The following is a 15,923-nucleotide window of genomic DNA, read 5'->3' on the forward strand; positions in this document are numbered from 1 at the left end:
ATATGTTATCAGATTAGGTGTGCTAGAGAAGGTTGTGGTTACAACTGTATTTCAGGAAAGGAAGTGATAAACACTAGCCAATCACAAACTGTCTATTATGTCTGAGGCACTCCTCTTTGGACCTGGTGAGAGCTACTTACAAAGAGGTCTGGCTTGACAAACTCTGTCATATGGGATAGGAAATAGGCAACGCACGAATTTTGGAATACTTGATTCCTGATAGGTCAAAAAGTGGGCAAAGAAGAATATTGTGCTCTACCTTGACAAGGACCATATTGAATTATGTTACTGCTAGGAGGTATGCCATACCCTTGTCAGCTGATTTGATGGGGATGGTTAAGGATATCGGGTATGGCTTTTGTGGTTCCATGCTTGAACAGATGCCACATCATAGTGGTTTGGGCATATAGATAAGGTGACTGTGAAGTAAAGATAAAATAATTTATCCAGATACACACACAGGATGGTGCAGGTTTTCACAACACTTCTTGAGTGTTGGTGTGTTTGGTGGTTTTGTAATTTGTGCTTTGAGTATTGGCATAAATGTATTATTATAGATTCAGGAAGCCGATCCTTTCCTTCTATAACTGATTTATGCCACACTAAGAAGTTGAGCTTTAATGTCCTACCCTTTAAGAGCGTTGATAGATATCATGTTGCTCTGGGTTGTTTACACGTCATGTGCCAGGTTGTTCTTCGTGGTAGAGCTGGACTGCTGTGTTGTGTTAGTCCATGGGATGTAAGGGCACAAAGTGACAGCCACCTTAGAATGGTATAACCATAAGAAAGAATACCAACCAAACAGAGTTCTAAGTCAGCAGCTCAATACAATTGGATTTTCCAATAGTTGTGCTGCATTAAACAGGGATTCCCATTGAATGTCATTATGCTTAAAGAGGGCGGCCACTTAGGTCAGCTGGACCTCTCCTCTTGAACCTAAAGGATTCCAATACAAACACTCTTTCAGTTGATGAGCACTATCTATGCACATATCAAGATGTTTAGGAAGAAGATCAAGAAATGGGGAGAACCAAGGTTTCTTCACTCTACTTCTTTTACCACTCTTCTAGTGGTCGCTTGGGCAATGACAAACAGGTGCACTGTCAAGCCAGACCTAAATAAGAAGCTAGATGATTTGTTTGAGAGTGGCCACACCCCTATTTAAAGAAGTGATGTTCATTTCAGGCCTGCTTGGACCACACCCTGGGGAAGCACTCCCTTGCAAAGGCAACTTTAGCATCTGACATTTCAAAGGATGGAACAGTAGAGAGGTCAGAATACACACGTATATTGTGGGCCTCTGAAGAGGTTACAAAAAAGCAAAATATAGATGTGAGAGATACAAGTGATGGGAAGTTGAATTGACAATTGAGAGACAACAAGTACCATAATGGCATGTGCAAACTCCTCAAAAGAAACCAAACAGAAATCACACCTGCCTGCCCTCATTGAGGGGTACACACTTCAAAAATGAGTAGCAAGCTGGCTTGTTTGAGTGTGCGGAGGCGTAGCTCTCAGTGGTACAGCAGGTGGGCTGAGGTGCACGGTGCTGCCCAGTTACACATGCACCAGGGGATGCAGAGTCCATTTTTGCCATGAACTAGGCCCTAAGGCACTCTCGCTGCAACACATAAGTGACTACCACACCCTTTCTTCATCTGTCTGGGTCCTAACTTTGGGTCTCAAGACAATTGTATCTTACCACCCTCTTTATGTGTCCTCCATGAGTGCTCTCAAGCTCTCTCTTTTGGCCCATAAACAATTGCCACCCATATCTCCATCATCTGAACTTAGAAACCATGTGAGCGTTATGAAAAAATGTAACCCATTCTTTTCTGCTTTAGCACATCAAAGCTAGGAAATATCGCTTAAGCATCTTGATGTCATGTAGCGCTATTTAACCTTACCACTGTGGCAAAGACGGGGGTCTCAATTTTTGAGACAGCCACAATATGTCTTCTCTATGAAGAAATACTGTTAGGCTGTCAAAGTTAAAAGTGCATTAAAAAATATATTTTTGGAAACAATTGAAGTGTGAAATGCTTCTTTCGCCACTTAAAAGCAATCGAGGGAAAGTAATTTCGGAAATGTGTTCACTCTGTCTGCTCCTAGTCTTTTGCATTGTACTGTACTACAGCATTTACTATTCCTTTGTGGGGCGTTGAAGACCTCGCCCATATGGGCAGCACACTACACCGTGCAGTGTGTGTGTGGTTGGAAGGAGGTTGTCTTTGTTTTGATGCTATGTGGGAAGTGTTTCATGTCATGTGTGAGGACCACCAAGGGGCGGCTCTCCTGTTATGAGACACAGCGCTGAGCAGGAGTTCCAACTGTTCTAGAGACAAAACATGCAAACCCTTTGTTACATTTTAAGATTCTGCTAAGACCCAAACACGATTCTTAAGTGGAAATGTATATGAAAATATTTGGATTGATTTCCAGCATGGAACTATCTGTCCTTTACTTTGATTCTATGTCGGTGGTCATTGACGTATGTACTGATAAGGGGATAAATACAGGCTGTGTGGCTCCGAACTGGAAATTCCAGATGCCAGAGGAGAATGCTCGCACCCTCGGGCGCTGTCGTTATATCTTCGACCTAATGTCCCTGCTTTACAACCACCTGTCCATTCTCCTCTGCACGCAGCTCCTCTGACTTGCGCTGCAGTGCCGAGCCAGGGTCTGCGCGCACAGGGACTTGTCAATCCTTCCATCGGCGCAGCCCTCCTTGGCAAGGGATGGTAACGTCGACATGATGCCACGGTAATGGTTGGCCGCCTCCGTGTTAGGACAGGGAAGGCCCGATCCAACAACGGAGCACAATGGCGAATTTATTAACGGGCAACCCGGTACCCCTGGTCGTGCTGCTGCTGTTCTACGGTAAAGTTGTGCCCTGCGCACATTTTATTTTTATTTGTTTCTTTGTCTCACGCTCAGTCTTAGTTTTAGCGCTTCGAAATTCCTGACAGCCAGCATGCAGCGCTTTGCAAAACGTCCAAACAGATAAGTAAGCGCACTTCTTAAGGTGCCCCTCATACTGAGCCAATTGCTGAAACTGGCTCGGCCTGAGCGTGGTCAGTGGGCTTGGGGCACTGCCAGCCAGGCCTGACATACAACCGACTTTCCCCAGTCCTACCAGCCCTCAGAGGCCATGGCATGCGTCCTCCTCCGTTTTCCCTCTGACTTGCCCCCCTCAGTGCCGACCCTTCCTTGCAGAGACCTTTGTTAAGCAGAGGCGCAAATGGTACAAAGATCGCTGTGTCAACATTTTTCAAGATGATTCCATTATAGGTACTGAACCAAAGTCTGCAGGACATCAGCGCCCTGTGAGCAAAGTATTGCATTCGGTACTTAGAGAACTCCGCGCAAATTACTTGTTGCCCTGCGGTATCGTGCTTCCATTACCACGTTATTCTGCGTTAATCATACCGTAGTTATCCGGTAATACTGAAAAACGTGCATTTGTGAAATTCCTATCTGTCTCCGCATATTTTCCCATTATCTGGCGATTTACCTGGTATGTATTCTACCTGTGTTTTTTTAACAGGTGGCATTGTACCTGGTTTTTACTGCAACAGGTAACTCAAGTGCAATAAAACCTAGAAACGTCCTGTAATCCTGTTTCAGCTACAAACTGGTTAACAATCAGAACAGAATTGATGTTCCATCCATAATCGAGCCTTACCGAGCGCAAAAATCATGTTTGCACCGCACTATTGGTACAGAGTCTCGCGTTTTGTGGGGCCAACTGGTACAAATGTTACTTGTGCAACTGTATCTGAAAACGAAGACACCATTATGGATACAACGTAATAAAGTAGAGAGATATTGCAGTTTTTAAAACATTTTTTTTTTAGTAATAAGTACAAAAAATACTATAACAATGTCAATTAATTGTAACTTTTTATTGGTAGATAGACAAGTTATGGCCTTTGCATACAAATGTAAAAATGAAACATAACATTAAATAAATCGTTTCCCAGAGTAGAAATATCATACATGTTCACTCATGGCTAGTTTCTGGTGGGTACCATCATGGAGGGAGGGAAGAGAGACAGAATGCATATGGGACTGACGAGTCTTTAGTGTGCATAGGCGCGGATGAATCATTTTGAATTGGTCTTTTCTCACTGGGTTTGATGTGGGTTTGTACTCCTTGCTCCAGCTAGATGACAACCCTTTGAGTTTCTCAAATCTGAAATATGAGGGTAGTTTGGATTAGATTGGAGCAGGGCCGGCTTTAGCGCTGGTGGCGCCCTGTGCGACAGTCTTTTTTGGCACCCCCCACCAGTGCTTAATTTGTGCTTGTTGTTTCCAGTGCGGAGCACCGGCACTTGTTTTTGAGGGCCGGCGCTTATTTTTCTGCCTCAAGCATTTACTGCGAGCGAAAGACACGTATGGGAAAGACGGAGGAAGAGAAAAACAAAAAAGCGCCACAAAGGGGGAAAAACAGAAAGCTGCAGAAGTGAGCTGAAGGGGCAGGGAATGGCTGTAAATGGATTAATGAGGCCCGAGATGGCTTCAGGATTACGCTGCATCAGTATTCCGTGCTCGCACATTTAATTTTAGCAGCCGAGTGTTTCAGAGTAGAGCTTTGAGCACCAGCACGTTTTTGTTTGCAAATTAAGCACTGCCCCCCACCCCTTGACCACCTCCACGGATTCCATAGGTACCACCTGGAAAATGTGCCCCTGATCTATCTGTAGCCCCGTCTCTCATACATATGTTTGTTTAAAAGTGCTTGTAAAGGCTGACTTTACTAATCCACTCAGCTATCTACATAAAATATCGTTCTGTTCTTTGCAGCAGGAATATTAACCCTCTGAGCTAGTTTATTGCGAGTCAAAGCTGCCGCCAGACTAAACTCCCATCTCTCTCCCTAGCTGGAACATTAATCACAAGAGGTATCTTGACATTTGGATTGGTTCCCAAAGGCTGGAGGCACAAGGAACTTATCAGCAGGTGCTTTTAAATTGCAAGTTTCCAAGTTATTGCTAAACACAGCACCTCCCCCCCCCCGAGGTTAGCGACCCCAATCCAGGCCAGCGCTGGTGGGGTCGCACCGCTTGCACGGCCCTAAAGCCGGCTCCGGGTTGGAGCCCTTATTCAATGAAAGTCTTTCAAGGTTCACTGTTGACAGGCACAAGGTGAGACACATCACTGTGGAAAACCCTTCCCTGTCCATGCCCTGGATCATTCTCATTGATGTTCTGCCAGTTCTCCGCTTAGCACCACAAATGGGGAACGTCGACTTTCTGGTAGTCCATAAAAATGCACTCCAACGAACCTTCTATTTCTTTTCTGTAGACTTCGTTCATGTCTTGTGGACTGATTAAACCTGAGCCCACTAATGGTCTTTGTTCTTTCGTACTCCCTTTAGTTTCTACTTATTCAGTATACAATTCTGTGATTAAACAAAGTGTTCAACCTTGCACAATTGTGCCTTTCACCTGAACCAGGTAAACTTTTGCCAAACACCTAAGAACCTTCCAGGAAATCATTTGTTGACCTTCAGAGTCCTTGCAATGTCTTTTAGAACCCATCCTCTCAGGTTGGATGGCCACAGAGTTCAGATATATGGGATATATGGTGCATCTTTTAATGGGTGCAGCTACCCTTTTGATGGAGTAGCTAATTGATTTACCATATAAGGATCACTTCTTGTGGCAGTTAAAGTTGCTAGAATTTTGTTTAAATCTTGGCCTGGTCTTCCACTTACCTGCTTGCCCATCCAAGGAAGGAAGTCCCCAATCTTGTCACAGCATGAGGGCTTAGGTGAGATATTTTCTTGAAGGGTTAGCCTTGTCTTCTCATCATTCTGTGGTTGTGGGTCTTACTCCCACACCTTCTCCTTTATTACCACCTGGGGAGATCTAGGAGAAGTTGAGAGAACTAAGGGGGTGATTCTAACCCTGGCGGTCGGTGATAAAGCGGCGGCCAACCCGCCAACAGGCCGGCGGTCCAAAAAATGGAATTCTGACCCTGGCGGGAACCGCCAACACAGCCTGCCACTTTAACACTCCGACTGCCACGGCGGGACAAACAAACAGGTTGGCGGTCACCGCCAACAGACAGGCGGGAGACAATGTACCGCCCACCCTATCACAACTCACCAATCCGCCACCTTTTCCGGGGCGGGAGCCCCGCCGATAAAAACACGGCGGAAACAGACTACGAACGGGAAAACGCTCACCTCTATACACTCCACGAGGAAAGAGGACAGCATGGAACCCGAATTAAACATCCTACCTGCTCTCGTCTACCTGCTCATCTACCACGAGTACGAACGCCGGCGCAGACGACAACGGTGAGTACTGCACCTACGACACAGGGGAGGGGGGAGGAGGACAGGTTACGGCACACACATATGCGACCCCACACCCCCCAAACTATGTACACACCAATGCAGAGCAACAAGTCACAGTGACACCACCCAAACCCCCCGGAAAAATGCAAAGACATAATTAAATAGAGAAACAAAATTTATGTAAAAAATAGCCTCTGTTAAGTCATGGTCAAATAGCAATAAAAATAATACAAAAGAAAATAAATATTTTGTGCAATCGATAAACCGAGGCAATTAGTCCTGCACATTTAACGAAATTCCAAGTGTTCGTGGGCCAAAGTGTATCAACACAAGGGCAAAGCCCACACAGGAGACCTGAGTCCGTTGGAGAGAACACTGCTGGGGCATCTGATGATAAAACTACAGGCACCTCAGGGGGAAGGGAAGGGGGGTCACCACAGCCACATGAGTCCACGACGCCAGATCCACAAAGGGGCCACCATGCCCACTGTGCCATCCTGGGGAGTGCAAAGCTACAGTCTCTCAATGTCTCTACAGTGGGTGGTTTGCCCACTGTGCCATCCTGGGGAGTGCAAAGCCACAGTCTCTCAATGTCTCTACAGTGGGTGGTTTGCCCACTGTGCCATCCTGGGGAGTGCAAAGCCACAGTCTCTCAATGTCTCTACAGTGGGTGGTTTGCCCACTGTGCCATCCTGGGGAGTGCAAAGCCACAGTCCATCAGGTGGATTACAGAGACCACTGGTCATGGAGGAGGCATGGTGGGCACAGTGAACCGTGAACAGTAGCTCGACACAGAACCGGCACTGTCATTGTGCCAGCGGTGCTTGAGACGGCGGGGCCCAGCGGAGCAGTGCTTGACAGGAAGGGCCCAGCGGAGCGGTGCTTGACAGGAAGGGCCCAGCGGAGCGATGCTTGAGACGGCGGGGCCCAGCGGAGCGGTGCTTGAGACGGCGGGGCCCAGCGGAGCGGTGCTTGACAGGAAGGGCCCAGCGGAGCGGTGCTTGACAGGAAGGGCCCAGCGGAGCGATGCTTGAGACGGCGGGGCCCAGCGGAGCGATGCTTGAGACGGCGGGGCCCAGCGGAGCGGTGCTTGAGACGGCGGGGCCCAGCGGAGCGGTGCTTGACAGGAAGAGCCCAGCGGAGCGGTGCTTGACAGGAAGGGCCCAGCGGAGCGTTGCTTGAGACGGCGGGGCCCAGCGGAGCGGTACTTGAGACAGCGGGGCCCAGCAGAGCGGTGCTTGACAGGAAGGGCCCAGCGGAGCGGTGCTTGAGACGGGGGGGCCCAGCGGAGTGGTGCTTGACAGGAAGGGCCCAGCGGATCGGTGCTTGACAGGAAGGGCCCAGCAGAGCGGTGCTTGACAGGAAGGGCCCAGCGGAGCGGTGCTTGAGACGGCGGGGCCCAGCGGAGCGGTGCTTGAGACGGCGGGGCCCAGCGGAGCGGTACTTGACAGGAAGGGCCCAGCGGAGCAGTGCTTGAGACGGCGGGGCCCAGCGGAGCGGTGCTTGAGACGGCGGGGCCCAGCGGAGCGGTGCTTGACAGGAAGGGCCCAGCGGAGCGGTGCTTGACAGGAAGGGCCCAGCGGAGCGGTGCTTGAGACGGCGGGGCCCAACGGAGCGGTGCTTGAGACGGCGGGGCCCAGCGGAGCGGTGCTTGAGACGGCGGGGCCCAGCGGAACGGTGCTTGAGACGGCGGGGCCCAGCGGAACGGTGCTTGAGACGGCGGGGCCCAGCGGAGCGGTGCTTGACAGGAAGGGCCCAGCGGAGCGGTGCTTGAGACGGCGGGGCCCAGCGGAGCGGTGCTTGAGACGGCGGGGCCCAGCGGAGCGGTGCTTGACAGGAAGGGCCCAGCGGAGCGGTGCTTGAGACGGCGGGGCCCAGCGGAGCAGTGCTTGAGACGGCGGGGCCCAGCGGAGCGGTGCTTGACAGGAAGGGCCCAGCGGAGCGGTGCTTGACAGGAAGGGCCCAGCGGAGCGGTGCTTGAGACAGCGGGGCCCAGCGGAGCGGTGCTTGAGACGGCGGGGCCCAGCGGAGCGGTGCTTGAGACGGCGGTGCCCTGTTCAGCGGTGCTCTTCTGCACGGCGGGGCCCTGTTCAGTGGTGCTCTTCTGCACGGCGGGGCCCTGTTCAGTGGTGCTCTTCTGCACGGCGGGGCCCTGTTTAGCGGTGCTCTTCTGCACGGCGGGGCCCTGTTCAGCGGTGCTCTTCTGCACGGCGGGGCCCTGTTCAGCGGTGCTCTTCTGCACGGCGGGGCCCTGTTCAGCGGTGCTCTTCTGCACGGCGGGGCCCTGTTCAGCGGTGCTCTTCTGCACGGCGGGGCCCTGTTCAGCGGTGCTTGTCCAGTAATTCGAGGGAGCCAGACCTGGCCTGGACTCCCTGCTCAGTCGCCCTCCGACCGTGCAGTTGCTGGACCCTTCGGTGACGGAGTCCTGGGCCCTTGGGTGTCCTCCCTTACACCTGGGATTGGGCTTGTGGGGCCCTCCTGCTCCGCGCTCCTGCTGGCTGACTTCTCCGCCCTGCTGCCCTTTCGCTCCTTAGATTAGGCTCTCTGGGCCTTGCCTCCCCTGGATGTTGTGGCAGGTGAAGTGGCCGAACTTTGGTCCTTGGGGGCAGCCGTGTCAGTCTTCTCACGGCGGCCCTTGAGTTTCCGGGTCCTCTTGCCAGGGGGGGGGGCTGGCTATCCCCTTGCTGCTGACAGATGTGTCACTGCTGCCAAAGGGTGGACTCCAGAACCCATGCACTACAGTGACACTTGTAGCTGGGCTGGTGGTGGCTGAGGTGCTCTTGGGACTCTTAGCAGATGGAGGGGGTGGGTCAGGGGAGGGAAAGAGGTTAAGATTGGAGAGGTAAAGTTTTTTAGGACCAAGGTAAAGGGTGGGAGTAGTGGTGATGGGAGTGGAGGAAGAGGATGTGGTTGTAGGAGAGTCAGGTGTGCTGTGTTTGGGTGCAGGTGATTGTGACGTAGGCTGTCGTGAGGTGGATGGCTGTTGGGTGGGTGGCTGCCTGCGTTTGTGTGTCTTGGAAGAGGGGGTGACAGACACAGTGGGAGAGGACACAGGGGACGTGTAAATGGCAGTGGGGGTGGTGACTGCACGTGTGCGGACTGTACTGGAGGGTGAGGTGGTGATGGAAGCACTGGCTGAGGGTGGTGTGCATGCAGGTGTGAGTGTAGACGTCACAGGGAGGGAGGAGGGAGACGAGGAGGAGGGGGACACAGAGGTGGTAGTGACTGTTGGCATGTCTGCATCTGGGTGTTGCTTGGGTGACTGTTTGTGGGATCTGTGGTGCTTGTGTCTGGATGAGCTGCCCTTGGGTGTTGAGGTGTGTGCAGGCTGGTCTGATGGTGTGGATGGGATAGGCTGAGGAACAGGAGACAGAGACAGGGTGGAGGCAGTTAGAAGAGGGAGGCTGGAAACAGGGACAATGGCTGCCGTCAGTGCTGAGGCCAGAGCATTGAACGATCGTTGATGGGCAGCCTGACCCGAATGAATGCCCTCCAGGTAGGCATTGCTCCGATGCACCTCCCTTTCTACCCCCTGGATGGCATTCAAAAGGGTAGTCTGCCCAACAATGATGGTCTGAAGGAGGTCAATGACCTCCTCACTGAGGGCAGCAGGGGTAACAGGGGCAGGGCCTGAGGTGCCTGGGGCGAAGGAGATGCCCGTCTTCTTGGGCGAGCGGGCACGGAGCGTAGGCTGAGGGGCTGCTGGGAGGGCGGGGCTGGTGCGCTGGGTGGCGGCTGTACCTGTAAAGGCGGGGGGCCCGGATGTTGCCGCCACCGCTAGGGAGCTCCCATCCGAGGACGTGTCGGTGTCGCTGGTGTCACCACCGGTCCCCGTTGTGGTGCTCCCCTCGCCCTCCGTATCACTGGTGCCCTCGGTGTCTGTACCACGGCCCACCGGGTCCTTGTGAGTTGCAGCTCCCTCGTGCTCCGATGCCAATTCTCCTCCGCCTGATGATGCTAATGCACACATGCACAAGAAGATTAAGAAAAAGGGTGGGGGGAGAAAAAATAAAACAGGTTGAGTGCATTGAATGTCAACACCGTTGGCGGAGAGGACAGACACAGGAGCCTCATGCACTACTCTGCGCAATCGGGGTATACTACTCAGTACTTGTGACCAGGCCTACAGGTCTATGCACAACAAATACACACATGGATGATGCAGGACCATGGATAGCTGTACTTGGCACCCTACAGAGGTGGGGGGCGGGGGCACTGGGCCATGCCTAAAGGAGAGGACTACACTACAGAAAGTGTCCTGGCCTAATGTCACCCACAACCCTCCTCCCCCACCCAGACGCCTCCACTGCACATAAAGATAGCAGAATGTGCTGATAGTCACCCCCTTGTGTCTGCTGTGATGTCCTCAAGTGCCCATCCAAATCAGGGTAGGCCACCGCCAGGATCCGGGACATCAGGGGGGTCAGGGTACGACTGGCACCCCTCCTAGGTTGGGAGGCCATCCCCAGCAGTGACTAGGCGGTCTTCCTGGTCCCGCGGCGGATGTCCTCCCACCTCTTGCGGCAGTGGGTGCCCCGTCTGATGTGGACCCCCAGGGCCCGGACTTCCTTGGCGATGGCACGCCAAATGTCGACTTTCTGATGGGCGCTGACCTATTTGACATGTACAGGGTGGGAAAGGAAATATCATAATTTATCTGCATGTTAGATGTGATTGCCCCCCCCTCCCCAACTTTGCCATGTGGCACATGCTCTCATCTGTCGTGCTCTGCACTCCTCATTCGCTCCCCACCCCACCATCTTACATCCACCCCACTCAACACAGGCATAGCCCATTCAGTGTGCACCCAGTGTACTTACCTGTTGGTCTGGAGGACCGTAGAGTAACGCATACTGGGGGAGGACCCCATCCACAAGTTTCTCCAACTCTTCAGACGTGAAGGCAGGGGCCCTTTCCCCAGTCGCAGCAGCCATTGTCTCTTCCAGACCGAGGTCACAGCAGCACTTGCGGTATAGGTCCTCTCCTGTGGATGATCAGGTCTTGAGTGATTAATCTGATAGAAAATGGCGGTCACGCCCACGGCGGTGCGTACCGCGGCGGTGCGTACCGCGACCGCCGGCGCACATCCTCATTGGCTCCTGAAACCCATAGGCTTCAATGTTAACCAATGCGGCTTCGTACAGCGGTCTTCGACCGCCTACCGCCACGGTGTGCCACACCAGCGCATTGACCTCACATCCCATTGTCCCACTTCACAGGTCAGGCAGCCGCCATTTCAAGGGCCCACATGGCTTAATTTCAACTGCGTCACACAGGCCTAGGCCTTGCATTGCCACACATACACGCCTTTCAATACATAGATAACCGTGTGCTATGCAAGCTGTGGTGAACGTACCTGTGATTTGCTTGACTCCATACTCCATGTTGTCCTTCCTAGGCACCGTCCGCTGGGACTTGCGAGGAGAAGGATGAATCCTCGCGTGTACCGACCGCTGGTGGACCTGTCGACAATGGAAGAACGCCATATCATACTACGTTACCGACTTGACCGTTCCACTAAACATGAACTGTGTGCCCAGCTGGAGCCAGCCCTGATGTCCCCCATCCGCCAACCCACAGGAATTCCCCCTCTAGTGCAGGTTCTGTCAGTCCTCCATTTTTTGGCAAGTGGCTCATTCCAGACAACAGTGGCCATGTCATCTGGAATGTCTCAGCCTATGTTTTCAAAGATTTTGTCCAGAGTGTTGTCTGCCCTGATGAAACACATGCGGAGCTACATTGTTTTCCCTGAGGAGGCTGATTTGGCCACTGTGAAGGGTGATTTCTATGCCCTTGGACATATCCCCAACATCATTGGTGCCATTGATGGGACCCATGTGGCTTTAGTACCCCCAAAAGACGATGAGCAGGTGTACAGAAACAGGAAAAATTACCATTCTATGAATGTCCAGGTGGTCTGTTTGGCTGACCAGTACATCTCCCATGTAAATGCCAAGTTCCCTGGGTCAGTGCATGACGCGTATGTTATGCGTAATAGCAGCATCCCTTATGTGATGGAACAGCTACAGAGACAACGTGTGTGGCTAATTGGTGACTCTGGTTTCTCCAACCTGCCTTGGCTATTGACCCCAGTGAGGAATCCCCGGACCAGGGCAGAGGAACGGTACAATGAGGCCCATGGTCGAACTAGGAGGATCATAGAAAGAACCTTCGGCCTTCTGAAGGCCAGGTTTAGGTGCCTGCATATGACAGGTGGATCCCTGATGTACTCACCAAAGAAGGTGTGCCAGATCATCGTGGCCTGCTGTATGTTGCACAATCTAGCATTGCGACGGCAGGTGCCTTTCCTGCAGGAGGATGGTCCAGATGGTGGTGTTGTAGCAGCTGTGGAGCCTGTGGAGAGTGAAGAGGAGGAAGACGACGGGGACGACACAGACAACAGGGACACAGTTATCCAACAGTATTTTCAGTAGCACACAGGTAAGAATCACCCGCGCCATTTAACATTTACTTAAAGCCTCCTGCATCTCTACTTTGTGTATTTCCCCACAGTTCTTTTTAACTGATTTTTGATTTTCCCTTCCCTTTTCAGTGCTGTATGACCCACTGCGTGACTTCTGCTTGGTTAGCCCATGGACTAAAGCTTATTGACATCGGTATGTTGTCATCACAAATTGACTGAACATTATTGAACAGTAATGTGTAATACATTTGTAAAAAATACAGGCTGACTCCTGAATAATTTCAGTGCAATGAGTGATTTATTTTTAGTGCTAGATATTGGTCAATGATATTAAAACGGTGATGGGTGATGGTGGAGTAATGTCCATGGCAGAGTCAAGTTCTCAGTTTCACAGGTGCATTGTCCATATGCCTGTGGAAGGATGGAGCAGGGGCTGTTTAAGGTTGGACAGGGTGACAATGTGGGACAGTGGGATGACATCAGGGGGTATCTTATGCTGGCGGGTGTCTTGGCATCCTACTCTGTCTTCCTGTGAGATCTCAGGTTCCGCTTGCGGGGTGGTTGTTCTTCAGCAGGAGATGGGGTTCTGGTGGCCTGTCGTTGTGGTGGGGCCTCCTGTCCACTAGCGCCGGCGGAGGTGGTAGGCTGTTCCTGGTCCTGGCTAGTGACAGGGGCCCTTTCTGGTGCCACATGGTCCCGCAATGTGTTTTCTATCCGGTTGAGGGCCTGGACTATGGTCCCCATAGCGGTACCGATGTTCCTGAGTTCATTGCTGAACCCCATGTAGCGTTCCTCCCGCTGTGCCTGGATCTCCGTGAACCTGGCCAGTACCGTCGCCATCGTCTCCTGGGAGTGGTGGTAGGCTCCCATGATGGTGGTGAGGGCCTCTTGGAGAGTGGGTTCCCTGGGCCTGTCCTCCCCCCCCGTCGCACTGCAGCCCTCCCAGTTGCCCTGTTTCCCCGGGCCTCTGTCCCCTGGACGGTGTGCCCACTACCACTGCCCCCAGGCCCCTGTTGTTGTTGGGGTGTTGGGTCAGCCTGGGTGCCCTGTAGTGGCGGACACACCGCTGATTGACGCGTCCTGGAGACAGAGGCATGGGCCCGCTGGGTGGGGGCTGTGCTGATATTCCCAGAGGGGGTTGGGTCTACTGTGGTCTGTATCTGTGTGTGGGGAACCGACTGTCCAGAGGTCCCCGATGGTCCGGGCTGGTCATCAGGTTCTAGGTTCACAGAGCTGCTGTCCTCACTGGGGGCCTGTTCTGGGGGTGGGATGGACAAATCTGGACCCTCCGTGGCGGTGTGTTGGCGTTCGGGCCCTGCAGGGGTAAAAGAGTATGGTTATTGCTTTTGTGTGTGCCATGGCGTGCATTTTGTGAGTGCCCTTGTCCACCAGTGATGGCATTCCCTTGTGGGAGGTGTTGTGAGGGTGGTTGGGGGGGGTGGATCGGTATGTGCAGCGGTCATGCATAGGTGATGGGTGTCTATGGTTTGTGTTGGCATTCAGGGGTTGGTGTTGTTTAGGGTGGGTTGTGCTGGTGAAACATTGGCAGGGAGGATGTGTGCTGGGGGTTTGAGATTGGGGGTGAGGGTGGGGGTGTGGGTTGGCATGCTGGGGGGGGTGAAGTAGTGGAGAATCGACTTACCAGAGTCCATTCCTCCGGGTACTCCAGCAAGGCCATCAGGATGCAGGATGTTTACTACCTCTTGCTCCCATGCTGTGAATTGGGGTGGAGTGGGTGGGGGTCCGCCGCCAGTCTTCTGCACAGCGATGTTGTGTCTTGACACCATCGAGCGCACCTTCCCCCGTAGGTCGTTCCATCGCTTTCGGATGTCTTCCCGATTTCTGGGATGCTGTCCCACAGCGTTGACCCTGTCTACGATCCTTTGCCATAGCTCTGCCTTCCTGGCTATTGTGGTGTGTTGCACCTGTGTGCCGAAGAGCTGGGGCTCTACCCTAGTTATTTCCTCCACCATGACCCTGAGTTCTTGGTCCGAGAACCTGGGGTGTCTTTGGGGTGCCATGGGGTGGTGTGGATGAGGTGTGGGGTGGTGTTTGTGGTTTTGTGCGTGGTGATGTGTGCGTAGATGTGGTGTGGGTGATGATGTTGGGTTCCTGTGTGTGTTGTGCTTTGCGTTCCCTGTGCTCTCTCTCAGTGTATTGCGCCTTCTCTCAGATATTTGTGGTCGTAGGGGTTTGTGGGTGATGTGGGTGTGTGTTTTATATTTAATTGGGTGTGTGGGAGTGTTGTTTGTATGTGTATCAGGTGTGTGTATTTCAAATTGTCCAATGTGGCTGTGTTTTGTATATGTGTGTGTATTTTGACCGCGGCGGTGTGTACCGCCAATAGAATACCGCGGTTAAAAGACCGCCGCGTGGATTCGTGGGTCAGAATGGCATGGGCGTGTTTGTGTTGGCGTGGCGGTGGAGGTTTGGTCATCTCCAGTTTATCGCTGACCGCTGATGAGGCGGGCTTCCGTGGATGTCGGGTTTTTGGCGGTTTCACAGTTGGAGGTCAGAATGACCGTGGCGGTTTACCGCGGCCGCGGCGGTAGAATGGCGGACTTCTGACCGGCGGTAAGGGCCTTTTACCGCCGAGGTCAGAATGACCCCCTAAATGTTGAATCCCAGCTGGATCACTTGCATCCTCCTGCACAGCAGGTAATAAAGCATACTCGTACTGTCTGGATGGGTTACAATACAAATTGAATTTGTCCAAGACTTTTCTAAATTTTACGGTAATGTAACCTGCTCCCGAATCCCTCTTCCATCCAGGTTCAAGGCAGAGAGCATTATAGAAGCCACTCGATCTACCAGCACTCTGCAGTGACGTGTGACTTCCTACTGGACAAAGAGACATGGAACATTTCTGGATGCGAAGCCTTGGCATCCCGAAGGAACATCTGCAGTGTAGTTTTTAGGACTCTTGTTACTTGTCCTATATACAAGAGGGCATCAAGGTGGGCATTGATTTGGCAGGCAACTTGCTCTTAGGCAGAAGGAGATCTTGAAACATGATTGTTTACTCTTACTGTCAGGTTGTTTTCACCAGCCACTACTAAGACCTTTAGACTCCTCCCTCCCCACTATTCCATTCTCTGTTCTCACCCCACTGATTCAACATTGGATGATCAGAGTGCAAAATCAAGGCCAAGGCGTTCATGAGGAGGCAGCACTTAATGGAAAGGCAGGTAT

General features: G+C 52.4%; 1 protein-coding gene across 1 annotated transcript in view; it reads left to right on the forward strand.

The window, feature by feature from the left end:
- Positions 1-2,636: 2,636 nt before the first annotated feature.
- Positions 2,637-15,923, forward strand: part of LOC138246527 (uncharacterized) — a 601,223-nt gene continuing 587,936 nt past the window's right edge. Inside the window, exon 1 of the mRNA XM_069201183.1 lies at positions 2,637-2,880. Within this exon, the coding sequence (XP_069057284.1) occupies positions 2,823-2,880 (58 nt within the window). The 5' untranslated portion in view covers positions 2,637-2,822. The remainder of the gene's footprint in view (positions 2,881-15,923) is intronic.

Source organism: Pleurodeles waltl, chromosome 7 (genome assembly GCF_031143425.1).
Source record: "Pleurodeles waltl isolate 20211129_DDA chromosome 7, aPleWal1.hap1.20221129, whole genome shotgun sequence".
NCBI classification, from domain to species: Eukaryota; Metazoa; Chordata; class Amphibia; order Caudata; family Salamandridae; genus Pleurodeles; species Pleurodeles waltl.